This window comes from Corapipo altera, unplaced genomic scaffold (genome assembly GCF_003945725.1).
Source record: "Corapipo altera isolate COAL_440 unplaced genomic scaffold, ASM394572v1 0, whole genome shotgun sequence".
NCBI lineage: Eukaryota > Metazoa > Chordata > Aves > Passeriformes > Pipridae > Corapipo > Corapipo altera.
In genome coordinates, this window is record NW_020884872.1 from 23496965 (window position 1) to 23523885 (window position 26921).

At 36.1% G+C, this 26921-nt stretch overlaps 1 protein-coding gene across 4 annotated transcripts in view; it reads left to right on the forward strand.

The window, feature by feature from the left end:
• Positions 1-26921, forward strand: part of MYO16 (myosin XVI) — a 360224-nt gene that overhangs the window by 122189 nt on the left and 211114 nt on the right. For all 4 annotated transcript variants that reach the window (XM_027639720.1, XM_027639708.1, XM_027639698.1 and 1 more), the window contains exon 4: positions 3850-3993. In XM_027639720.1, the coding sequence (XP_027495521.1) occupies positions 3850-3993 (144 nt within the window). The remainder of the gene's footprint in view (positions 1-3849; positions 3994-26921) is intronic.

Consider the following 26921-nt stretch of genomic DNA (forward strand, 5'->3'; position numbering starts at 1 on the left):
AGCCTATGGCAAAACTCATGATTAATTCCCAAGTCTTATGATCCTGTCATAGAATCATAGAATCAGCTGGGTTGGAAGGGACGTCTGAGATAATCAAGTCCAACCCTTGATCCACTACTACCGTGGTTACTAGACCATGACATTAAGTGCCACATCCAGTCTCATCTTAAAAACCTCCAGGGATGGAGAATCCACCACTTCCCTGGGCATTCCCATTTCAATGCCTGATTACCCTCTCTATAAAGAATTTCTTCCTAATATCCAACCTAAACCTCCCCTGGCAGAGCTTAAGACCATGCCCTCTTGTCTTACTGAGAGCTGCCTGGGAGAAGAGACCAACCCCCACCTGGTTACAACCTCCTTTCAGGGAGTTGTAGAGAGTGATGAAGTCTCCCCTGAACCTCCTCTTCTCCAGGCTGAACAGCCCCAGCTCCCTCAGCCTCTCCTCACAGGACTTGTGTTTGAGTCTCTTCACCAGCCTTTTTGCTCTTCTCTGGACCTGCTCCAGCACCTCAATATCCTTCCTGAACTGAGGGGCCCAGAACTGGACACAGTACTCAAGGTGTGGCCTCACCAGAGCTGAGTACAGGGAAGAATCACTTCCCTGGACCTGTTGGTCACACTGTTCCTGATCCAGGCCAGGATGCCATTGGCTTTCTTGGCCACCTGGGCACACTGCTGGCTCCTGTTCAGCTTCCTGTCAATCCAAACTCCCAGGTTCCCTTTCTACCTGGCTGCTCTCCAGCCACTCTGTGCCCAGCCTGTAGCGCTGCAGGGGGTTGTTGTTTTCTTTGGGCTGTGATGGTTCAGTTGCAGACATGCTGTCTATTTAATGTGAAACTATTTAAGGCATTTGGATCCAACTTTGTTGAACAATGTGGGTAAAATAAATGTGACTTAGCAAATACAAGTGTGTAACAGATCGACTGAGAAGTCTACTGGCCAAGTGTTTCATTTTAGAATGGTTGGATTAAGTTTTTCATAGTATGTACACAAAAGAGAGTAATTTATTAATGAAAAAAAACTCCTCTAACATTACTGAACTCCAGCACACCTGTGACCATATTCTTGCAAGATGTAGCATTTCCTTTACGTCATTAATCTGTGTTTTTCATCTTCCATGGCCATGCTATTTACCAAGGACTTTAGGAAATAGAAACCTAGGTAAGGAGAGAGTGCAGTATCGATTTGGAACAGAGAAAATTTTCATTCTCTTTTCTCTCCTCCAAATATTTGCTTGCTACAAAGTGCTCAATTGCTCTTTAAAAGGGCAGTCCATAGGAGATATTATCTTTGGATTCCTGAAATAGAGGCATCCCAAAGCTTATACTGTGCTGAAAGCCCTAGGAGAAAATCTTCAGTGTGGATGATGTGACATCAGTCAAAGGCAATTTAAAATAGAAGAAAAAAAAATCCATCTTCGGGAATTTTAGATTGAGTGTTCTAGTTTAACTGATGCACACTTTTTAACTGCAGATAAAATCTGCAGTTGAACTGTATCTTTTCAGGTTTTTAGCTCTGCATCGAGCCCCAATTCACTGTCACGATCAGTATCTCTCAGCTGGTGCCTGCTGCTTCACAGGCACATTTGCTTCCAAAGGAGGGAAAGCTTTCTGCAGTAAGAAATTTGTGACAGAGAGTTATGTGTAACCTACTGCCTCAGTTTAGTTGGAGTTACTTGTAAGTACTCAAAATTCACTTACAGGAAAATGATGGTCCCATTGGAGAGAGGCAAACGTAATTTCAATGAAATTTGGATTTAACCCTGATTTGGGAGCAGTACAGACAGGAGAGGAGAGTCATGATGCAGGGAAATAGATAAACCAAGTTTATTTTCCTGCAAGAATTGAAAGTAATAATTTATAATGCATCTATGTTATATTCTTTAAGCCCACTTAAAGTGGGCTTAAAGTACTAGTTTTACCACTATGATTCTACATAAGCTGCTTTGTCTTTAATCAGTGTTTATTCTTTCCAGTTGTAGGCTCAATGTTTTTACACCAGAATGAATGGAAAATATCTCCATATTTTCCTTTTTACATTTCTTTTAACTTCCAAAATGTGATATATTTCTAAAAAAAAAATCAAATGTGACACTTCATAAAGATTCTGTTGCCATCTCTGTATCCTAGTATTGAATCTCTGAGAAGCTGTGGGAACTTCACAGATATTCAGTGAACTCTCTTTAGATTCCATGAGAGGAAAAGTATGAAAAGAGTTCTTGCTTGAGCTGTCCATTCAGCTGGAAGCACATAGCATCATACCAATTCCCACAGGCAGTCACCCACCCCTGCCCTAATAACAACATATATGCGTACCAATTTTTTTCTAGAATTTTATTTCACAAAATCTATTAAACAAGAACCAAGGAACAGGTGCAAATCTTTTTTTTTTTTTTTTTTTTTTTTTTACTCAACAATACCTTGAGGGTGTGATTGGTATTAGATTATTAGATTATGTTGATCTGTATTATATAATGTCTTATCTCTGATTTGCTAAAATTTGAACATAGAACAGCTCAGTGTAAGCTATACTGATACAATGCATAATACTGCGACACAACAAAACTGTTCCTAGAGCTTCCAAGTAAGTTACAAGTTAAAGGAAATACATCAGAACTTAGTTTCTGTCCTGTAAGTTAGTGCAGTATGTTGGAAATCATTTAAGGCAGGACTGCTTTTTATCCTGATAGAGTTTAAATTTCATCTTTTGAGTTATCAATGTTTATGATTGCAGTAGTACATGTAGCTCCTCCGTTCAGCTGAAGATCTCAACTATGTTTTGACTTCACAATCAAATTCAGTTACGTACTTTTACTTCTTCCCCATTTCCTTCAGTATTGCGGCTTCTAATAGAGATCAGCAAACTGGATGCCATGGTATGGTTTCACATGCGATAGACATAACACAATAATTTAACCCACACTTGCAGATTATCTGCAGATTTCACTATATTTGTACTCTCAATGTTTATATGTGCTTTTGGGGCCCAGGATATGTTTAAATAGTGGAAGAGGCATCAATATTAAGGATTGTGTTCAAAGCATCAAAGTATCTAATAGAGAAAATAAGTCTCCCCGTAACCTCTCTCCAGTGGGGAAAGAGAGAGGATCTTTCTTTAAACAGTTACTGAGATTGTATGCTAGACCAGAGTAAAGATCTTAAGAGGTACCCTGGTTGTCTTTTACAGTATTATCCATAACCTCACATGTAAAAAGTCACAGATATGACAGAGGAGTAAGGTCAAAACCATGGCTAAGCCAGTTTCTTCTCTGCCAAAATTAGTGACTGTGATCTCCATTGTCACACACACACACACACACGTGGATTCCCTTGGCTCTCCCAACACACCTGTAGTGTGCAGAGTATTTATGTGTCAGAGAGATTGGAAAAGGAATCATATAGTTAGTGGATTGGAAATAGAAGTGGGTATGTTGAAGTGTGTACTATTGCTATGATCTGTATAAGAGGCAGAAGTTCGTGTACACATGGACATATATATGTGTGGGTGTACATATCCTTAGATGCACTACTCATCATGTGATTATGATGCACTGATGCCTGTGCAGTAATTTGGAATGACAGTATTGAACAGAAAAAATCCTTATCTTTATTGTAGATTCAGCAGATTTCAGATAGTGCTTTTTCACAGGAAGTAGGGGGTTCTGTGAATCATGCGTATGGAACTGGTGGTCTCCACAGAATTATTTCTATAGATTCCTCAGCTGTTGTTCCCTACAAACACAACAGTTCAACTATAATGTATCGTCTACCTAATTTAAATACTATGTAGTAAATTCAGTTGTACACTGAGGAAAACACCATCCCTAATCTGTTCTTTTTCTTCCAGTGTGCTCGCTACGATAATGCATTTGCTGCAGAAATTCTGATTGACAGAGGAGTGAATGTAAATCATCAAGATGAGGATTTTTGGACATCAATGCATGTAGCCTGTGCCTGTGATAATCCTGATATTGTCCTGCTGCTGCTACTAGTAAGTAAAGCAATCCAGTGCATTGCGTGCTTGAAAAGGAGACAGAAAGTAGCATCCTGAGGTCTGAAACTGCTGTATGAATGATACATATTACTACTAATCGTATCTCTGAAGGCATATATTGTATTTGTTTTTTTTTTCTTGACATTGTTTGGGTGCTCTGGATTTTTAGAAGGCATTTTTAGACCTTCAGTGAGAATAAATTGTAAACATCAGTGAGAAGTATCTCCTGTCTCTTCCCTGTGGTAAGGAGCTTATATCTCTGATAAGCACTCAGTCGCAAATGGGAATTCAGATAATTTCTTTTCTTTTCTCCCTGTCACTTTCTGTTAAGGGTTGAGTTCTCAGACCATTTTATAAAAATCTCCTTCTGTAAAGCAAGTATGCATGCAGTTACACTCAATATTCATAAAGAAGTGTTTGTGGACATGGTCAAAATGAGGCAAAACTTTGACTTTTAAAAGCTGTTTACCCAATATAGTAATAGATATAGTATATAGATATAGCCTTTGCAGAGAACACCAGTGTGCCCAGGTGGCCAAGAATTCCAATGGCATGTTGACTTCTGTCCAGAACAGTGTGGTCAGCAGGATCAGGGTAGTGATTGTGCAGTAGTGAGGCTGCACCTCTACTTGGCAGTAGTGAGGCTGCGCCTCAAGTCCTGTGTTCAGTTTTGGGCCCCTCACTACAAGAAAGGTATTGATGTACTGGAACTTTTCCAGAGGAGGGCAGTTGAGCTGGTGAAGGTTTTGGAGCACAAGTCTTATGAGATGCAGGTCAGGGAACTGCGGCTGTTTAGGTTGGAGAAAAAAGACGCTCAGAGAAGACCTGAAAGGAGGTTGTAGCCAGGTGGGGGTTGGTCTCTTCGCCCAGGTAGCAAGCAACAGGACAAGAGGAAGTGACCTCAAGTTGTACCAGTGGAGGTTTAGATTGGATATTAGGAAAATATTTTTTTTTTCTGAAAAGGTAGTCAACATTGGAACAGGCTGACCATGGAAGTAGTGGAGTCGACATCCCTGGAAGTATTTGAAAGGTGTGTAAGTAGGGACATGGTTTAGCAATGGACTTGCAGTCCTGGGTTAACAATAGGACTCAATGATCTTAAAGATCTTTTCCAACCTAAATGATTCTATGCTTCTGTTTTGTGCTTCCATTCCTAGGATCACAACTTCTAGTTTTACATAATGTTATTAATGCAGCTCTTTTTCACGGTTCATTTTAAATTGCTCTTTAAAATAGTAGTGCAGAAACAGTTCACAGTCTGACTTAAAGTTTTTTAATCTATTTGTATCATTTTAAAATGTGTAAGTTTTAAATAGGTCATTGCAAGTAGATCAACATTTGTTATCATATTTATAATCTTATTTCAATATTACAAGTACAGGGAAGGGAGAAATATTTTTAGACTATATGCTTGATAATAGCTTTCATTAAGTCACTTTTGAAGGTTTTCTAGTCCATACATCCTGCTCAGATAAGAGTTAGTCACAGCAGATGGCCCAGAACCAAATCTTCAAGGATGGAAAGTCCACAAAACTTTCTATTAGGTTTAAATAGAATATTCTGTGTTTTAATTTGTGCCTCTTTCATTTTTTCCTGTCACTGGGCTCCACCAAGGGGAGTCTGGCTCCGTGTTCTTTACTCCTTCCATCAGGAATTTACACATTTTTTAAGTCCTGCCAGAGCCTTCTTTTTCCAAGCCTGAAGAGTCCCAGCTGCCTTAGCCTCTCCTTGTATGACAGATGCTCCAGTCCTATCCTCATCTTTGTATCCCCTTTGCAGGACTCTAGTATGTATATATCTTTCTTTTACTGGGGAGCCTGCAACTGGAGCCTCATCAGTGGTGGGTTCTCACCAGTACCTAGGCCTGCTGACAATGCAGGGCAAGAAATCTATGGCCCTGTTTGATGGAAGAGCACATTATTTGCTCATGTTCAGCTTTTTGTCCACCAGGTCCTAGCCCCAGAAGTATTTTGTGTGGGAAGCCATCTCGCTAGTAAATAAGAAATACTAAAGAAAAGAGTATATCTTGGTGACCAGGGACTAGTTTGTATCCAACTGTCACGTTGTAGAGGCTAAGAGTCTTTTCTGGGCTAAACAAGATCTCCTCCATGATAGTTGGCTTCAGTGCCTAGAATTTTCCCAGGTCCATTTGATTAATAGTAGAGATTCTGCCTTTGTGATGCTTGGAATGTAATTTTCTTGTATTTTCTATTGCAACTATAATTAGATCCAGTAAATGTGCAATGCAATGCGTGTAAGTCTGATTTTCTGTTCTTAGTGCTTAAAATATTTTATCTTACCTAACCACAGTCATCGGATATGATAGAAGTGTCCCATTCTAAACATTGTTACTACTCTTGGTAAATAAAGGATAAAATTTTCGGAAGGTGATGTTTTATCTCTTGTATTACCTTGATCTGTCCAATGTATCTGAAGCCTGTGTATCATTGTATTCTGTATGTACTCCTAAACTGATAAACAAATCAGAACAGAGGAGCTCATTTATAAAAACTCTTGTATTATAGGAAATTGTTTTAATGTGGGGAATTTTCAAAAATTCTGGTTGTGTCTGCTGTTGATATTAATAGGAATAGTTGAGGTTATAGAGGGAACTTGTAAAATTTTCCCTGCCTGTTTTTGCAAGAAACCCGATCTAATGAAACCTCAAGTATTTCTATACAGGGTTATATCCAAAATAATTTTTCAGTGCCCATCATTTGAATGTTGTTTGATTTGGTCCCTGCTTGTTACAGGTTGTCTTTATCTGAATGTTCTAAGTATCTTCTGATAACCTGTTATAAATAGGTCATCTAATGAATTAAAATTTCAATAAGCAGGGGCACATCCATTTGGATTTTTGCAGATAAAGTTTGAGCGTTCCATATTATTTGCAATAAATTCTGGTAAATTTGCCCACATTTTAGGTGGTTAGCACTTTGAAAGGTAAAATTTCCATGACTAGATAAATAATAACGTAATATTTTCCCTTTTGGAGTCAGAATAAAGATAGAGTATTGGGGCAGAGAAAGAGAAATATTCTTAGGTAAGCAGTAGTTTTTGAACCATGACATTAATGCTATCTTTAATTGCTTTTGACAAAGCGAAGATGAAAATTGAGGTTGGAGGGGCTTATTTTTCACAATTCTGAAGTGCCTTTGCATGAGCAATTCATATTAGAAATTACTTTGCCTTGAGGTTACAGTGTTTCATGGACCATGTCTAATGTGTAGCATGAGCCTCGATAATGCCACTATGAGCTACAGGCAGTTTCTATTGTTTTTTCATTGGAAAAAAAATAACACTTCTTTTACCCTTAGGAATTACTTTTAGATAAATATTTCTTCTGGACTGACTTTACAACACAGACAATACCATATTTTCTGTTTTAAAGATGTGATCTAAAAGGTAACAGCATGGTCCTTTAATTGAGACCTGTTCAAATTCTGATTCCTGGATAACTGTTGTAGAATCCAGTGGAGATTTCCTCAGTGGAGACTTAAAAACATTTCCTGAAGGGGAAATAGGAAAAAAAATTAGAAAAAGGAATATGGGGTGTATATAGATCCCAGAAGGCTATTAATGAAGACTTACTTAAGAATGCCCAGTTTCCGGTTTTATCCCGCTTTTGCTGGTCATCATATTTTTCTGGCTGAGATAAGATAGTGACTTGTCATTTATCAGCTTAGCTGTGGTGTCTCACAACTTCTGTTCTCTGGTGGATGGCTAAGACAAAAGTAAAACTCATTCACTGCAGGCTGGGAGGGGCTCTGGCTGTTTGTAATGTGGTTATATGCTATCACGTTCTGTTGGAAGGCTGTTGGAATTGTAAGCACTATTTTTGGAATAGATGCTTGAAGCTATTTCTATCCATCATTTCCAACATTTTACCCTAGGTGATATAGCTTTCCAGGGACATATTTATGTCTTGTCAATTCTGTAGCTGTCAAGAAGTGGAGGGGGAGCACTGGGCAGTACAGCCAGGAAATATATATCTCATGTCTGCTAAATAGTCGATCAATGAGGAACTTACCCCCAAGGCAGCTGCTAGCACGTGAGGAAATGTAGAGATCAAAAGTGATCCGTAGAGGTCTGGTTGCCATACATGCAGATGAGGTAGTAAAGGTCAGATTCATCAGTCACTGCTTGACCACAGCAGCTTTAGGTGTTTTCCCTGTGGGATAGGGGACTGCTTTTGTGGATCTTGTGTAAAGGAGGCTCCTGTAGCAGGTTGAAGAGAATGCTGAAGTGTCTTTCATTTAAGAACAAAGATGCATAGACTTATATACATCTGTGGCCATGTGAAATCAGTATCGGTGGGCAACATGAATGTTGTATTTTCACCATCTTGTCAAATGAAACTAGGGAGGTGGAGACAGTATTCTAGTGTTTGTATAGCATGCTGCACAGTAGAGATTTATTCTTTATTTTTTCATAGACCTGAAGGCATTACTGTAATAAACATGGCAGTTAATTAACTAGAATGGCAGAGAGCAGAGCTACATCCTCAAGAATTTTTACATGAATGAAAATTGAGGAGTAGAAAGACATTCTTAATACTTTCTTTTTATTGACCGTACTGGAAAAAGCAAATGTGCCTCCTATCTGCCAGCTAATTAAATGTGTTTCATCATGTGCTTTTTGGAACCTAGAATTGAAGCACAAAATGCAAATCCAGCACAGAAGGCTGAAAGTAAAGTTGGGGGTTTTTTTAAATAATTTAAGGCTGAATATTTTTCTCTTCCCCCTTTTAAGAACTCAAGAAAATCTGTGCTTAGCAGTGTACAAAAGGGAATTATCACAGAATCATTCATTATATTTAAAGTCACCAACAATAGATGAGCAGTGTCAGGTGTATAATACTGTCCACTCTATGTGTAATTCACTTTTGATTTTAGCGTAAAATCCCTTTTTCAAAATCAGATATATTTTTACTGGAAAAATTACAGGAACAGATTCACTTTTGGAAGTAGAAGTGAAGACTTTATGGGGCTCTAACTCTCTTTTCCATTTCCTCATACAGCTGGTGTGGCACATATCTGAAGTCATGTAGTCAGACAACAGTTATACAGTTATTTTGCCCTTGTTCTTTGCAGCTACATCAGACTGTTTTAGCAAGAAGAGATGAACGATCACAATGACATTACCTTTAAGACTTAATGAAAGATCTTCGTATTTCATACTTTGAGAAACAACTATAGCAGAATAAAGAATTGCTTCCTCAAAGGAGACAATTCTTCCATCCCACTCAATCTGCTCAGTATGACTTCTTCCTTTGAATCAATATGAGAGGAAGAAGGGAGGAGGAGAGAAGGAGGAGAGTTAGAAGTTGGGATGGGACAATGGGTAATAGTTTATAGTATCCTTTAGGATCATGTGACCTAAAAGAAAAATGATTCTTCTCTCTTTCTAGAGGCAGTTATCAGTATTTAGTACTTGTAAGAAACTTTAAATGCAAGTTTTTTCTGCATAAACTGTGGGTATCTATTTGAATTCACTCGCAGTTTGCAGAGGCTGGTGGTTGTGTGATAAGTCTAGGAGGGAACTTCCAGAGAGTGTGTACTGCTGGCTTACAACCTTTCATCATTGCTGAAAGAACTAAGATAAGTGAAAGCTACTAATGAACTAATCTAGGTGATGCCTGTTAATGAGTTGCTGAACTCCAGATAGCAACACTCAGGGGAAACTGTAGCAATATTAAAGACTGAGGAAAAGGGATCAAGCTGCCTAGTGATGCAGCATTAAAGGTGGTCCAAGCAGAGATAAGAACAGGAGCCTAACTGGATACAGAAAAATAGGTAGTATAGTAAAGAAACGAGGATAATGTGAAAAGAAATAGCACTGGAAACTTCAGTTGGCAGGAGAAATAACCAGTGAAATAGAATCTGCACTTCACAGTATGAAGAATGCTAAATCATAGGATGAAACAGTCTTTTCACATGGGAAGTAATCACAAAAGGTAAACCTGAAGAGTCTGTAAATATATTTGCAATGGCTAGAAATCACACACACACGTGCACACACAAAGGCGCTCACACACACACACACACACACTCTCCCTCTCTGCCTCCCTCCTTCCCTCCCTCCAGGTGGAAAATATCTGAGGCTAGGGCTGAGACTTAGGACGTAGACCAGAGCTAGTAAGCAGCACATCTGTATAATTTGGAGTATAGTATATTCTTGGCATCAGAGCAGTTCTAGAAAATCAAAATTCCTGGAGGGTAAAAGAGAGTTAGACCTGTTGGGAAAAATAACAAATAACACCCTCAGTTTTGAGTGGAGCAAGCCAGGAAAAGTATACCAAAAGATAGACTACATGCACAAAAATGGGGAAGTTTGGATCAGCTTTACTCTGATTCTCTTGATCCCCAGAGAAAGAGGATGAACGAATGACAAGATAATGAAAATCAACATCTGGCTTTTGATCTTCAGTAAACATAGTTTTGTGCTATGAAGAAGATGGTCTGGAGGGATGTTCCACCATTGGGGGATATTTGTAGAAGGTGAAATTCATTCTTTATGCGAAACAACCTCTGCATGAACCACTGACATAATTATTTTGTGAGTCACTCTTATGGAGTAGCTATGGGAATACGAGGATGTTTACATCCTTAGTTAAATTACAGAAGTGAAAAACTGCTTGGTAGAGAAGAACTTGGTAACAACACAACACAACAACAGCCTAACTGTTAAGAGAAAACTATAGGCCCAAGAGTTACTGTGGTTTCTTTAGGTTTGGTCCTACAATGTTATTTTATTTTGGGTTTTCAGTGATGACCTTGGGAGGAAAAATAGGGGTGTGATAATGAAATATGCTGAAGTCAAGGCTGCAATGCTCTATCCATGGGGGTGAGGATTATAATGTCATGCAGAAGTAATAGGGTATCTTTGAAGACTTTGGTAATAAAAATGGATTGAAATTTAAGTGTAAAAATACAAGGTCATGCTCTGTGTAACAGACATTTCTGTGATACACTCAGGAACAATCAGTTGGAAAAAAGGAAAAAGACCTCAGAGCTTTAGTCAATTTTAAGACAATTGTATGCTGCAAACATGTAACTGCAGGTGCGGAAGAGAGATTATTGGATTTGTCAAAATGAAGATGTTTCCAGGAGAAGGGAAGAGTGTTGTTGCTACTGGACAAGGAACAACAGCCTGCAGTTAACTATATACAGCCATGTTCAAGAATGGTAAATTGTGCCAAGGAAAACTGGAGGGATAAACAGGGGAATAGAAAACCTACCTTATGAGAAAGGAGTCAAAATAGTATATTTTACTTAAAAAAAGAAATCAAAGTAGGTTGTAAAAAATTCTATAAGTATATCAAGGTAGAGGGAGAGGTAAAAAAGAGCTTTTAAAACCTGAAGTTGCTACTGGCATGAATGCCAATGACTACAAAAGTGTCCAAAAATAAACGTAAGAAATTAAACCGAGCTTTCTCAATGTTAAAAGACATATGTTGGAAAACAGCATTCCATGCAGGAGTAACAGGGAACAAAAAAACCCCCAACAAACCCTAACTGGCTTTAAAATTGATCTTAGTTGTGAATGAGATTGTGTGTTATGTTTTTACCTGCATTACCAAAGTGATGCTTCAGGAGATCCATTCTAGTATTACATTCCCACATGACATCTGTTCGGAGGGCTGTGTAGATATAATTATTCTGGTTGTGTTCTTAAAACAAGGAAGTAACATACGGAGGATAATAAAAACATAATATTGAGAACAATAACAAGTAATGTGTTTGATGCCTGTCAGATTATGTTAAATTTCTATAGCCCAAAAAAAGACAGGAGAAAAGTTCATGTAAGAAGATAGTTCAGAAAGAGAAGTTAGACATATTACCTACCAGGCAAATATTACTGTTTTTCAAGCATTTGAAATATTTTTGTTTGTTTGTTTTTAATACTACTTTCAGATATTTGAAAAGAAAAATACATAATGGGCAAGTAGTATGAAATCTAGGGGGGAAAAAAAGGGGATTTTTTCTCAAGAAAAGAAACCAAAAGGTCACAAAACCTAGATGTATAGTCACTGGTGGCAAATTGAGAATGACATTTAGATCTATAATTAATTGTATGCCCCAGCAGTATTTATAAGAGAAACTGCAGAGTGGTGCATAAACATGAATATTCCCTCAGTAGGGGTTTGAGAAGGCCAACGTATGAGGAATATGCTAGTGAAGGATCTTGATTAATCAGGGAAATAATTGCAAACATTTAATGAAAGTGGTATAGTACAATCTTTTGGTGACATTTGCTTGAAATTATTTAGCAGTTCCTGGTGAGTTCTACATTCTTACTGGCTTCCAGGTTTTACCAGGAGCTGTACAAATACAAATATAAGACGTATTTGGAACTGAGAAAATTTGAATTTGTGAGGTCTAGTGCCATGGTCTTCAAAGTGGATGCACACCCCAAGAGATGCACAGGAAGATTTACTGGGATTATCAGAATTTCTATTTTTATTTATTTTTGTCAGAAAAAATGTAAGGAAGAAATTAAGCTTTGCTAATATTTAATATCCCTATTGATACTGGCACCCTCCCTCCATCCATATGTCAGAGGGTTCTGTGTTTTGAACAGTAGGCAGGGTGTCCTGAGGGAAGAACTGCTTCACGTTGCAGAGGTATCGACAGCGATGCTCTTGCTTGTTCATCCACTTGCAGTGCGTTGTGATGAATTACAGTTTGTGTGTGCCTGGTGACGTGGATTTATGGATTATATTATTTAGTTTTAACTAAACTAACTCTCACTAGATAGGCAAGTGGCTTAAAAAATTCCTGAGAAGAAACCACAGATTGAAGATAATAAGGCTAATAATGATAGCACAAATTAACAGGAAAATGGCAGAGCCTCTTCTAGTCCTGGTATGAACTCTTCAAAATTACAAGGTAAAACCAGTGCTGATCTAATCAGATTTAACTAGAGATGGTTATAGTCAAGCAATACTCAGTACAGTATTTTACAAAATTTCACTCAATTATAAATCTTCAGAAGCCTCTTTTAAGGCTTCTTAATAGCAAAAGACAAAAAGCCACATGCTATTGGGAGCACACTTGTTCATCCTGCTACAGCAAAATGGATGAAATAATACACAAAACCCAACATGGTGACAAACTCTAAAAGGCACTCCTCGGACAGTAGTATGCTATCTAGCAGATATTTTTGGAAAAAATAAACACACTTAATCAGTCCTTTTGGAGTAAAGGTGGTGGTTTAATAATGAGTAGGAAAGTAACTGCTTTTCAAAAGAAACATTTTGAGAGCATTAGATGTTTTGAAACTTTTCCATTGTTATATGATTTTATTACTGAAAATTATACGTCACCTGTAAAAACTCTTGTATTTGTACATAAAAAAACCGTTGGAAACACAATTTCCTAACATTTTTTAAATTTTTCTTGAGTTTCAGTGGGTTCTGAACTCATTTGTTAAACATAAAAATGCAAGACCAAGTGACTGACATCAGGGAAGATGGAAATTTCCTAGCCAAATCTCAATAAAAATGTGTGTTTAGATGATATATGGAATTGAAAAATTAATATAATTTAATAATCATGACCAAGAGTGCACTTCTTCCGTTTTGGTCTATATATCTGTGAGCTTTTCCAGCTATTACAGATTTTAACACCGAGTATTGAAATTAACTGAACTTAGAACCAGATCTTGAATCACAGTATCACTGTGATAAAGTTTTAACTCGTTTTTAAAAAATAATGAAACTCATTGTTCTCATTAAAAATACGAATATTTTTAATAACAATACAGTAAAAAGTTTTTTGCACCATTAATGAATAAAATAAAATTATTTTAATATGTTCTTGATTAGATCTTTGTCTCATCCTTTTTAATTTGGGGGTTTTTTATATGTTTTGTAAAATACATAATATCCTGGTTCAGTGGTACACAATTTATAAACTAAATTGTATAATCCATAAATCCACATCACCAGGCACACACAAACTGTAATTCATCACAACAAGTATTGGGGATGTGTGCTCAGAAATTTCTTACTGATGGGGTTCGTGATAAGAACACTTTGGAGGTCAGTGGTCTAGTGATTAGAGCAACAACCTGAGATGCGAAAACCCAGGATTAATATTGTGTAATGTATGTCTTTAGTAACTGGGGCATTACTATCAATTGAGCATGAAGGTCAACCAGCTTTAAATCTGATAGAGAATGTATGTTGTTGTCTCTCTTTAAGTCTAGAAAAGGGAGGTCTACAAGGAAATACATGGTTTTGTCAGCTTAGTGGCTTGAACAACTTGTTTGAATGATTTTTAGTGCACCATTGGTGTCAGATCTAATGGAGCATCACATATATGCATACTGTATATCTTCTTAAGGGGACATTTACCTACTGGTATCTTTGTCACCTCACCCCCTCGGTGGCAGGGAAAGGTTGCATTTGCCCTTATATTTAGGCACTCCTGAAAACTGAAATGTTCAATATGGATGAAACTCTTCCAGTTCCTTCTTTCTCATACCTTCTTTCCATAATTAATCATGTTATTCACAACCATAAGACAGAAAGATAAATCTTGTCTTTTGAAATCTCTTGCTATCACCTCAATTTTTCTTGAGGCTAAGAAAAATTAGTATCTCACAGAAATTGACTGAATCTTGCAACATCTCCAAATGTATAGTAAAATAGAACTATGACAAAGATGGTAGGTGTGATTCCCAGACTTTAGAGGAAGGATATTTTTTTGGTTAAGTTGATACCGTGTAATTTATTTGGGTAAGAGCTGTCCCACAATATTTTAAAAAAACTCAAAACCAAAGCCACTCAGATGAACACCCTCCACCCTCAGTCTTATGTGGATTTTTATGTGTTTTCATTTCAGAAATATTGGAATGGAATATCACTATGGCATAGTTTATAATGCATAATTTAGAAGGGCATGGGAGCATGAAACTGTGAAAAAAGAACCGTCAGATGAATCTCCATGAATTCTTGAATTTCTGAGTGAGCTAGTAGGGGAAGATACAACACTGATATAATTTATCAAAAGTTCAAGGGCAACTTATCTTGGTATGCCACCATAAAGATTGATGTGTAAAGTCATCGAAAAGAAAACTGCTGCAGGAAAAACTGGCTTACATATTGAAAGCAGATGGTTGAGGTAAATTATAACAGTACAGAGTTAGTGGATGTAATAAATGAGGTAACATGAAGGTTATTAAAAGACTCATATTTGCACATGTTTTTGAAGATTTTTCAGTTAAAACAGGAAAGGTGGAGAAAAAGCATTGACTTTGCAAATCTAGAATAATTGGTGTAGACTATGTGTGGAAAAAATAGGTAATGCAATCCAGTGTAGAACAATGTAAGATAATGAGACAGGGATGCATAATGAAGTGGAGAAGTTAAAGCTGTGAACTGAAAAACAGTGAAAAGTTGTGTGTAGTTTTTTTTGTTGTTTGTTTTGATAATGAGATTGAGCAAGATGTGATTGCTATCTGCAAGGACAGAAAGCTAAAAAGATGTTGGAAAGTGTATAAAAGCTGGCTTATGAAAGTAAAGGAGAAAACTAACCTTTTATATTATTTCTGAATAACAGCTGCATCTTCAGCTATCTGAAATCAAAGTTTATCAAATCAGACTTACCTTAATTTCAAATGATTCCCATTAGAAACTATGATATATTGCAAATTTTTTAAACACAGTAAATATTTTCCCCAAATGTTAAAAAATGGGAAGTAATTGTTGAATTAAAATGAATACTGCAAAATTACTGATTTGGATTTATTGGGAAGAAAGAAGTTGGGAAAATTTACTTTTTGGAATGAAAACTAGAGAATGGTAAAGGGATGACTGTGGACAAGGTGTCAGGAAGATAATAGGAACCTATTCTTCATTGACTGCTAAGATTACATTTTATAAACATGAGTAACAAATTTTTCTGATAAAGCATAGATAAATCCTTGATTGATGTCATAGCATTACATCTTTAAAGTATTTGCTTCAATTTTGTATAAAATTTTGTCACTTTTCCAATATATGTGTTAATCCATTGAGAGCAATTTGTGCAGATAAACCTGGAACCTTATGTTTGGTTAATACATAAATGTCAGCTGTGGTTATAGTTTTATTGCTAGGAAGTATATGTATTTTTTTTCATATAAGCAGTGACAAAATTTGGCATGGAATGTGTATTTCCCCCATAGTTATATTAGGGAGTAACTTGCTACAGTCACAAAGTGGGTTACTACTTCCTATGGCTGGTAAATTTTGATGTCTACTGCACTTCATTTGTTACCCAAGCAGAAGAAAATAACAGGGTTATCTGCTCATGTAAGTTATCTAATTATACATTGCTGTTCTGAGAAGCCAGTTTTGTATTAAGATGACTTCATACTAAACTTCCTAAATAGATTTGGTATTTCACACAATGACTTGTTTGTAGAGTATCTAGATTTAATTACTAACCAGCAAGACAGAATCACCCTGAGTGCAGATTAAGCTGCCGTACAGTCCCTTCCCTGTACAGTTGGGAATATATTGATGTTATCAATCAACACAATGAATCTGTCTCATAATAAAAATGCAAATTAAATGAGTTGAAATGGCAGTTCTGTACTCTTAGTTCCTTGCATGATGTATTTATCTTTGCAGAACTTATACATTGTACACAGCTGTTGTTTTTTATGTACTGTTTAATATCTTGCTTTTTATACCAGAGACATGTAGTACAGACTTTTGGACGCTTTTTTACTGTATGTGTACATATATTAACATAGGCTCTGACTTTTTATCTGCATTAGTAAAACACTAATATCTGATTTCATACCTGAAGTAATGATATTTATTTACATGTACTATTTGAAGCATATTTAATTTACACACATACACATATATATGTATATGTATATTTGTGTGTGTGTATATAATCTCAAGATGGACTGGAGAATGAAAATCAAAAGATTCATCATCTGTATTCAGTATCTATATTTTCCAAGTTGAATAAATACAGACTTGGATTTATACAGTGTGCATAGACAGGAAGATAAGACTAGCTTCCCAAACACGAGGGAGTAAGGAGAAGATCATCATGTTAAACAGGTCCTTCAGTTTTGCCCCTAGTTAGATTTTCCACCATTTATGTTATTTATATTGAACCTAAACTACAAGCTCTTTAAAAAACAACTTTCAATTTTTACTGAGCCATCAAAATCAGCTTCCTTTATTTGTGGCTGTTCTATGTGGTTGTTTTGTTTGTTCTGCCTTCAACTGTGATGGGTCGGTGGATGGAAACCCTTTTAAGTGAAGCTAGCAGGCAGAACTTTCTCCAGCAGTTTTGTTTGGAGTGTACGTATATGCATATGTATGTATTACTGCTACTTCCCCCTATATATGCGTGTGTGTATATATACATACAAACACATAGAACTTAGTAGGAAACATATTAGTAAAAGTTAATACTTGCTGTCTGTTTGTACTTAGCAGCACTATAGTGGATAATCAGAGGATGCTTGTCCAGTATTACACAAATGACAGTTCTTACTAACCCCACGGAGTGTTCTTTTTAACTCCTGAAATGAGATTTGTTTAACCTCATGTAATTACAAGCTTGCTTAATGGTTATGAAGTAACTGTTAACTCTAACTGTGGTGTCAGATTAAAAGACTTTTTGACAGACAGTTCCAAAGGCTCACTCCCTGCTGTGTGAAGGAGAATTTCCTTCTATTTGTTCTAAAAATTAAAGGCAATAATTTCAAAAAGTGACCTTTTGTTGCAGTATTATAGGACAGGGAATGATCATTTTTCTGTGTGCCTGTCATAATTTTTAATGATTACAATTAAAATAAAAGTGAAAAGAAAATGTGCTCCTCTGTTATCAGAGGCATTCAGTGCTCGAATAATTTCATTTTTTTCCATAAGCTCTGCTACTGATGGGAAGTTTGCAAGTCCCATGTGCAGAAGCAGATGGGGAAATTTTAGTCTTTAGTCATCAATGCTCTTTGAAGTTTCCCTTTTAATTCCCTTTTCTTGCCAAATAATATGAGAGCTGGCAATATCAAGTCAAATACCCATCCTTCTGTACTTCAACCACCCTTTTTATTGACCTCATTCTGATCTTTTGCATTTTTACTGCAGTCTTAAAAATAGAATGGGATGCTGTTCTAGACGAAGAGAACTTTTCTTTGTGATATATAACATGCAACTAGATTTTGCTATAATTTCCTTATTGTCCCTTTAGTCTACCTCAACTTTCAATATAAATACAAAATTTCAGCGAAAAAGAATATTCTGAAATTTCTTCTAATTTTTTCTTGCTTTCAAATAAAATGGTTTGATTAAAAGAGTTAAAAGTATATCTTATTTTTTGTATTCAAACACGTACGTACAATTCATACAATTATTCCAATTGATTAATTGTTTTTTGCATATTAAGCTAAAAGGAGAGTCTTCATGCTCTTAGAGCCCTCCTGATACCCTAATGCTTCATCTTTTTGTGTGTTTTCTGAGAAGCCCTCACTAAAACTGTGCAACAGGTATTTTGAACTAAGAGGTACCTTCATAAAGGAGGAAACTAAGAAAGAAACATACTTATTATTTTCTTTTTTGTCATGTATGGCTTTGGAGATGAAAATCACAGGTATTTCATTCTTCATTAGCTACTCTTTAATGTAATACTGCTTTTTTTTTTAATGCAATGCAAATTTTTGGCAGGTAGAATACTGAAATATTGATTTAAATTAAGACAAGTGCATATCTTGAGAGTAAGATTGGTTCCTCTAGTTTCTGTTTGAATAAAGCTTATGTGCAGAGACTGGAGAATTGGATGTTTAAACCCAGTTGGGATCCCTCCTATGTAGGATCCCTCGAACTAAACTTGAATCTGTTCTACACATGATCCAAGCTTGTTGATAGAAGTCAGTGTCACACCAGAAACTATAGATTCATTTGCCCAACCATTGTGGCTAAGCTAAAATGTCTCATTCCTGAGAGAAAGGAAAAAATATATTCTTATGACCTTTTTCTTCATAGATTTAGAAACAGCAGTGAGTACATATGCAGAAGACACATTGAGGCTGAAGCAATTAATTTCAAATTGTATGGCAAAATTTGGTTATGCATTTGAGCTACAGATTTAGATTATGTTAAGAATGATCACTTGAAGTTGTTGGAAAAATTCAGAATGAAGTATGGAAGTAAAGAAACAAAAATGGATATAATAAAAATGATTACTGTGTTCTTCCAATTTCTAGTCAAACTAGCCAGATTATTCTGAATGTTTTCAGATATGTATGGGGGAGGAGAGAGGAAATAAGAATAATTCCTTGAGGCAAAGCCAAATCAAGGAAAACAGAGAATATTTAGCTTAGAAATTAAGACCTTAAATTTAGAGAAACCTTGGTGATATGTGCTAGGATTCAGAATATGAAGAATCACCATGACAGACAACTTACCAACTGATTAAGATCCAAGTACAAATTTGTATGCATTTAGAATTAATAGAATATTCCCCGGTCCTCATGAATGTTGTAGTGCTGGGACGTGAAAATAGTGGTAACTTGAGAAGTGTACATTATTTTTTTATTTGATAACTTCTGGCTAGATTTTACTTTTTTATTTCCTAACTGTATGCTTAGTTGTATTTTACTTTGAAAGATGTTGTTGAAAACATACTGTACTGCTGCAGTGTTATCAGAAGTGTTCAGTACTGGAACTGAGTGGGATTTTCTTTGCCTTTTCTATTCCTTCCAGCTGATGGGTGGAATTAAGTCCCCATGGTCACAAACAGATGGGAAAATGTTGTTCTTTAGTTTTCAGTCATCAGTGCTAATTCTTTTATCTTCTGAATGCATTAGTCAAACAGACTATGCCTGTCAAGCAATCTGTAATATGTGCCGTGACAGCCTTTCTTTTTTTTTAAATGTACTGAAAATCTTTTCTGTGAACTGACATTGCCTACATTCTATTAGTTTAAGGGAAAAAAATGCCCTATTCATGAATTAAATGATTGTCAAAATGGTTGTGGAACTTTGATGGTTTTAAAGTACTGTTTTTATTATTTGTGTGCAGTAATTTAACAACCTAGAAGTACATTTTCAAATACAATTGGGGATTTTTGTAGGCATTGGTGATCTTATGCATATACAACTATATGATAGTTTTTATAAACCAACACTGTATCGGCACATTTCTTTATCCTTTCTTAACCAGTGTGTCACTGAGACACGTGCCTGGGATTTTTTGAACACTATGATGTTTATGCACGCTGGCATGTATCCATAAATCCTAATTTCTAGACTGTAAAAAGGAAGTCTGTTTTGATGAGGAGTTAAGTTTCATATTCAGATTTTGGTGTCCATTTTTACAACCCACAAGTACCATGAATCCAAGAACTTGTGTCCACACAGCAGATGAAATATTTTACTTACACAAGGATAAGTGAATTTCCAATTGCATTTGTATGATGATTCCTTGACTGGTTTAGCATATATCTATTAGGGAAAAAAGTAAGTAAAAATAGTATAACATAAATTTGTATTAATACAAATGCATCTATTTTAGCAATTATGTAAGGGTATTGGCATAAAATTTTCAGCACTGTATTATCTCCTGATTTCTTTTAAAGTGGAGTATTGTTGGAGATATGTGTTCTATCCTTTTTGTTTTATTTTATGTGCCTGGAGGGCACTTATAAGGCTCTAAATTCAGCTTTGATTCTGTAGGCTGTGTTGTCACAGACATAAGGGATTGAGCTTTGTGTTTGTGTTTTTATGATGTGGGAGCAGGCATGCCGAAAATTAATTCAAACCTTTACTTATATCACAAGTTAAGCTCATCCAGATGGCAGACAGTTCCTGCTCCTTGTGAAAGAATACTTTTGGTAATGTGACAAGCATGAGTTCATAGATAGAAGCAACTCTTACAGAGTTTAAAGCCCTGAAATAGAACAAATATTGCAGAAAGATAATCATCAGTGTATTTCCTGTGTGAGAGGTGGAAACTCCTGCTGCAGGTAACTATTGACTCAAGGTTATGGAAGGAGTCCTCTAAATGGTGCATTGGGCCAGCCCAGTTTACAGAGCTGTGCTCTCTGCAAGTCCGTCTGAAAGGAAGTGAGAGGTTTTTCTATTTTTATTAAGGGAGAATTTGTTTTCATGAATGCGCCTTAAGAAGGTGATCCACTGTGAGGGAAATCAACTGAGTAGAAGGATTTGTTCCCTGCATTTTCTCTGTTGCTACACAAACCTGTGTAAGGTGTGCAAGGATCAAATCAGAAGTATGATAGATGCAGTTAAACCTTTCCAGTTCTTACTTTGATTTGTGATCCACAGATTTTACTTCTAAACTGTATGTATGTGTATGGAGTTTGGGTTCTTGTTCAGATTATTTTGGTAAAAGACACTCTGGAAAGAAAGGAAGAAAATATTTTCCGTTTGGAAACTCCTACATAGTGAGACTGCTGTTTGCATTTCTTCAATACTTTTAATAGTTCTTATTGAGGAAAAACCTATTATTTTGGAAAAGTAATGCCTAGGTCTGTTATGCATTATGGTCGAGGGATGGTGGTGTTTTGATGTGGAACTTAACTAACTGCAAGTAACTTAACCGCCTGAGAGAAGTTATAGTTTCTTATTTGTAAAACATATTTTAAAAATAATAATTTATTATTTGTAAAACATAGCTCAACTCATCAGTCTAGAGTTACTGAAATTCCCATTTAATAAAATATCAGGTGTGTTCTCCTCAGACTGCATTGATGGAATTTACCTTAAAAAGGATGAAGAATTCAGTTGTGAAAAATTGCTTTTGTATAGATGAAATTTCAGCATACATGTTTTTCTTCAAGATATATGAAAGGAATGAGGCCACTAGCCTTAACTGTGCAGCAGACATCCCTATTTGGTGAATGATTTTCTATCAGACCCACTCCTGTCTTCCATAAAGGGAGTATATTCTCTTTTTTTCCTTTTCTTATGACGAGCTACATTCAGGTTCATTAAAGGCAAAACTGAAGATAGAGCAGCTTCGAGGTGACTACTGTTTGCCATGGACTGTGCTGGAACTTACATATCTTTATAGATGGCTTGTGCACATTTATGGTCCCTCTTCCATTCTCTGCTAAGACCTTGGGGAGGAGGAGTAAAAGCAAATATTTAGAAAGAGGTACCTTGCATGTTAGACTTCTAGTCTTGAATCAGCCTTTTTCATGGACTTCTTTTGACTTTTTGTTCTGGAACAGGAATCTTTTCTTTACTCTGGAGTTGATAGAAATTCATTATCTATCTTCCAAACATCTGTGGTATCATGGGAAAGGGGCTTCCTTAAAGATTATGTGGAAAAAAAGTTAAAATGAAAGTACTAATGCTATGATCAACATTCCAAGACAATATCTCGATTTAGTAAAATAGTTTCTAGATTGTTCTATGTCATAAAGAGAACACAAAAGAGATAACTCAGTTTGTGTCTCTCAGTTTTCTTCTTACTAAGCAGGTAAATCTGGATTATAATAGCAGGTAGGGGAACTGGCAACACAAGATCTATAATTATAATTGCTTTTTAGCACTTTTAGCTCATTTTTTCCCAGCTCTTCTAGTAGCTAAATTGTTATTTCTGTGAAATAATCTCCTGCCTACAGAAAATCTGTTTTTGAAATGAGTTGAGAGGAAAACATGTTTTTGAACTGAGAGCAGCTGCTCAATTTCACTTAATCTTTTATTTCATTATCTGTGGTTTCCCAATGTGGAGAAGTCTTTGACTTTTTTTTTTTTTTTTTGAGTCTTACCTTGAGAACTGTTCCTCATCTGCTTTGCACTGTGAATTTGTAAAAAGTGAGATCCAGTGCTAATGACCTAAACCATAATAATGTGTAGAGCAACTTTGTTCCTTTCACTTTATTAACAAGCCTAATAGGAGCCATAAAGAGGAGCGAGCTAGATTTGTGGAATTTGGTATCTTGGATGAAAATTTATGCAAACCACTGAGGTTGGAGAACAAGATCACATGGCACCATGGAACCCACGAGTGTGTGTGATTTCATATAGGTTTCCTTGTTCTCAAAAAAATATATCCTGATTACTGTTGCTTTCTTTTTAACTGGTAGCGTACTAAGGACTTTTGGAAGGATGTACCATTTGCACTGTTACTTTACTATACATGAGAACATGCAGATGAGTGTATGTAAACCTTGGATACCTTCAATGAGCAAAACCTTTTGATGGAATTAATGTGAAGAAGTAGATCAATAAAGGGGGAAAATCTTTACTCATATCAAAGAAAGTGAAATGCCACAAATGTTTTATGAAGAACTACATTTAGTCTTTTTCTACTTCCATGGTTAATGCCGTTTTATAAAAAGGATCAGTTTGTAAATCATGTGGGTTTATTTTTAAAAAATGAGAAAAAGTTAATTGTTCAAGCTGTTAGTGAAAAAAATGGTAGCCTTTCCCTGCAGGAAAGTGATGAACATAGAAGAGAGAATACTATGTAAATGTTTCTACATTTACATGCATATAAATGTATAGAATTATATGCATATGGAGTATGTGGAATTGAATAAAAATAGATTACTAATATAAGTACATTTTAAAAAGTCAGGTTTTGTTGTGGGGTTGATAGGTGACTGCACAAATTGCACACAGCTAGCATACTGTGGAACAATTGAACCATAGTAAGAACTGTGCAGAGACCTGTTCCCAGGAGAAAACTCAACAGGTATATTAATATTTCTTTCTACCTCTCTCCTTTTTTTTTTTTTTTTTTGTATCCACACATATTCCTCAGGGTATTTCTGATCACCTTCATAAAGCCTCATGAAGCCAGTGGTGGTAATCCTCAGTGACAGAGGCACATGCTGGGTCATCACTTCTGTATTGAAAAATATAACACGTCTGTGACTTTCTACTGTATAAGTAAAGCTAAATTACTTAGTTGTTTCAAGTATTTAAATAACCTGCATGGTACACAAGTTTGAAAGAATAATTTAAGGCATGCAATGCAAGACAGAATTTTAAGCTTGAATTTCAATGAATCATAGTCAGACTTTCAGGAGTCTTCCCGTCTTTCACCTAAAGTGGATCGATGCAGACTCTGGTTCAGAAAGCAGTTCAACCAGGTAACCCATCTGACCACAAAGTTCACTGGGTGCAAAAGCTGTAACATCCTAGCTGGGGAGCTAAGTTAGAGGTGGTACCTAGGTGGAGAAGTGCCCAGATCCTTCCCAAGTGCTTGGGGAACCTCAGTAAGTTAGGAGTCCTCTAAGAATGCCCAAATCCGATTATACTGCAATCCATACTGTTGTGATAGTGTTACGTTTCTGGACATACAACCTAGTGGTTAGAACTCTGTCCCTGAATATAGGAGATGGTTGGAGATGGTTGGAGATGGCTGGAGAAGGTCTAAACCCACAGCTCTTCATATGGTTTTCACCTATCCTAATGAAGTTAGACTGCTGATACACAAAACATTGTGGATTTCAGAGAGACAAAAGAAAATAAATTATTTTAGATCTGTAAATAAAGACATTCCTCAGAATGGAGATTTCTCTGTCCTTTTTTTTTTCTGAGTAATGGTAAGTAGATATATTTCCCATTTGGGAATCATAAGATGTGTAAGAAACACTGGAAATAAGAAACAGTAGCAGGGATTAACCAGATAATAAATAGCACAGAAGGAAGTTTTAAGACCTTTTAAAAAATTAAACATTCAATGAAAGGTTTGCCCCTGTGGATGTTAAATTGATTTTTAGAATTTAATTAATTCCTAAAAAAAATTTTGATGGAGAAAATTAAAAATAAATTGTTTGCTTGTGAGTTAATAGTATCACTAATTAGGGTTTGTAAATGTAGGCTATATACTAAACTGAACTTTTATCTTACCAGTGGGAACTTGGACATTGATCCACTGGATTTAGCTACAGCAACATAGTCCTAAGAGTTTGTGACTGTCTTTATACTTTGATGTTTGGGCCAAGTGGCAAGGGGTAGCTTGTATAGGGACAGAGTGTAGTAGAGGACTCTGGCTGTGCTCACAGTCTGTTTACATGTGATGAAGTTGCAAGTTTTTGTAAGTTCTTGCAAATCAAAATTTCTAGTAGTGCTTAGACTTCAGAAGCTGTCTGGTTCTTTCCCCATCTTCTGGAGTATTATTTTGGAAGGAAGAGTTCAGTCTTACTGCATCCTGCTGTGCAAAAGCAGTGATCATCTCTGTACTATCCTAAATTAGCTACGAGTTTAGCTATACAAAGATGTGATCATGGGATAAGTTATAGTGGGAACGTACATTGTATCGTGAACTCTACAGTGAATCTGTAGTTGTTCATCTCTCTTCCCCTGAATGGGAAGTCGACTCAAGCTGCATCGTGTTGGCAAAAAATGTGGATATGCACATAAATCAGTGCTGTGAAACTGTGCACCTTTAACCTACCTCATGCTATATTGCTCCTGAGCCCTTTACCTAGTCTTTAGGGTTACCAGTTTTGCATACATGTGGACTTTAAATTTTCATTTTCTGAAATGAAAATTTGTCAGAGATTCTACAAATAAGTTAAGTAGGAAAATTAAAATGGGATTAAAAATTGCACACTAAAGTGATTCTGAGATAAATTGAAGTATTTTGAATCATCATTTCTGGAACTAGAAAGGAAATATTTTCTCCTTTCACTAGCCAAAGGTATTTTCTCTTTGGCAGCAGGCTCAGATTTCTGATCACATGGGAATACTTTGCAAATCGGATACTGTCCACTCAGTTATTATTGATCACTAGAGTTCAATCTCTTATGCTTTATCTACATATCGATGTTATTCTGCAACAGCATGCAGTCCAGTTGCATTTTGCATTCTGTGTATTGAACTAGGTGTCTTTAGGAACATTTTAAAAGAATATATTTAAAACCCTTCCTTCTGCAGTCTTTCTAAAATAGAAGCAATTTATCATTGCAGAGAAATATTTTTCTCAAAAATATTTTTTATATATATGAGATATATTGGATAAAGTTTTGCAATATATTTATCATTTTTATTGAGAAATTACTTGAGAATGTTGAGAATAAGTAAGCCAGTAACTTTTCACATATATTGAGCACTGCATGCAGAATTCAAGTGAGTTGTATTGAAATGGAATAAATATGTCATAGCATTTAGAATATAAACAAGGCATGCGTGTAAACTTGAAAACTAATATCAGCATCCTGGGAACAGTTTTCCTCACGTTTTCTTCAAGAACTATAAACAGAAACCTAAGAACAAAGTAGGACAGTATCCGATAATTTGAATTCCATCTCTAATCATATGTAGGGTTCTTATTGTCTGACCTAAGAGGTCATATATGTAACAATAGCACTCAAGTTCATTAACACAATTCTGAGCATGTGAATTTAAACTAAAGGTGTAGTATCTGTGATATTTGCTACCTGTCACATGTTCCACACTAGTTATGTACCTCACTGGTTAATAGTGGGTCCAGTCCTGTTCAAGGTCTTCATTGGTGAGCTGGACAGAGAGACAGAGCACACCCTCAGTAAGCTCACAGAGCTGTGAGGCAGGGATGATACACCATACTAAAAATGCATATTATTAAAATCCACAAAATATGTCTTTTTCAAGCAAGGTACTACATTAGGTGTGCGTCATTATCCAGAATTGCATCTTTACCTAAATTCTGAGGCCTTTTCCTACTTCTTCTGCCACAGCTTTCACCAAACTTGACCTTCTGTTTAGGATCGTTGTGAACATTTCTTAAGAAAGGAATTAATATAGAACTACCCAATAAAAATTACTTGGAGCTGAGTAATTCCACATTAAATTCTTCTTTCAGTGATATTACATCTTAGGAGTTAAAAGTGTACTGCTGACCGGGATAATTATCCCAATTTTTCCTGAATTTGCTATGTCAAAGGTCATTTAGTTTCTTAACTCAACAAAGAAGAAAATGTTCTTCTAGCATTACCTGGAGATTATCTATA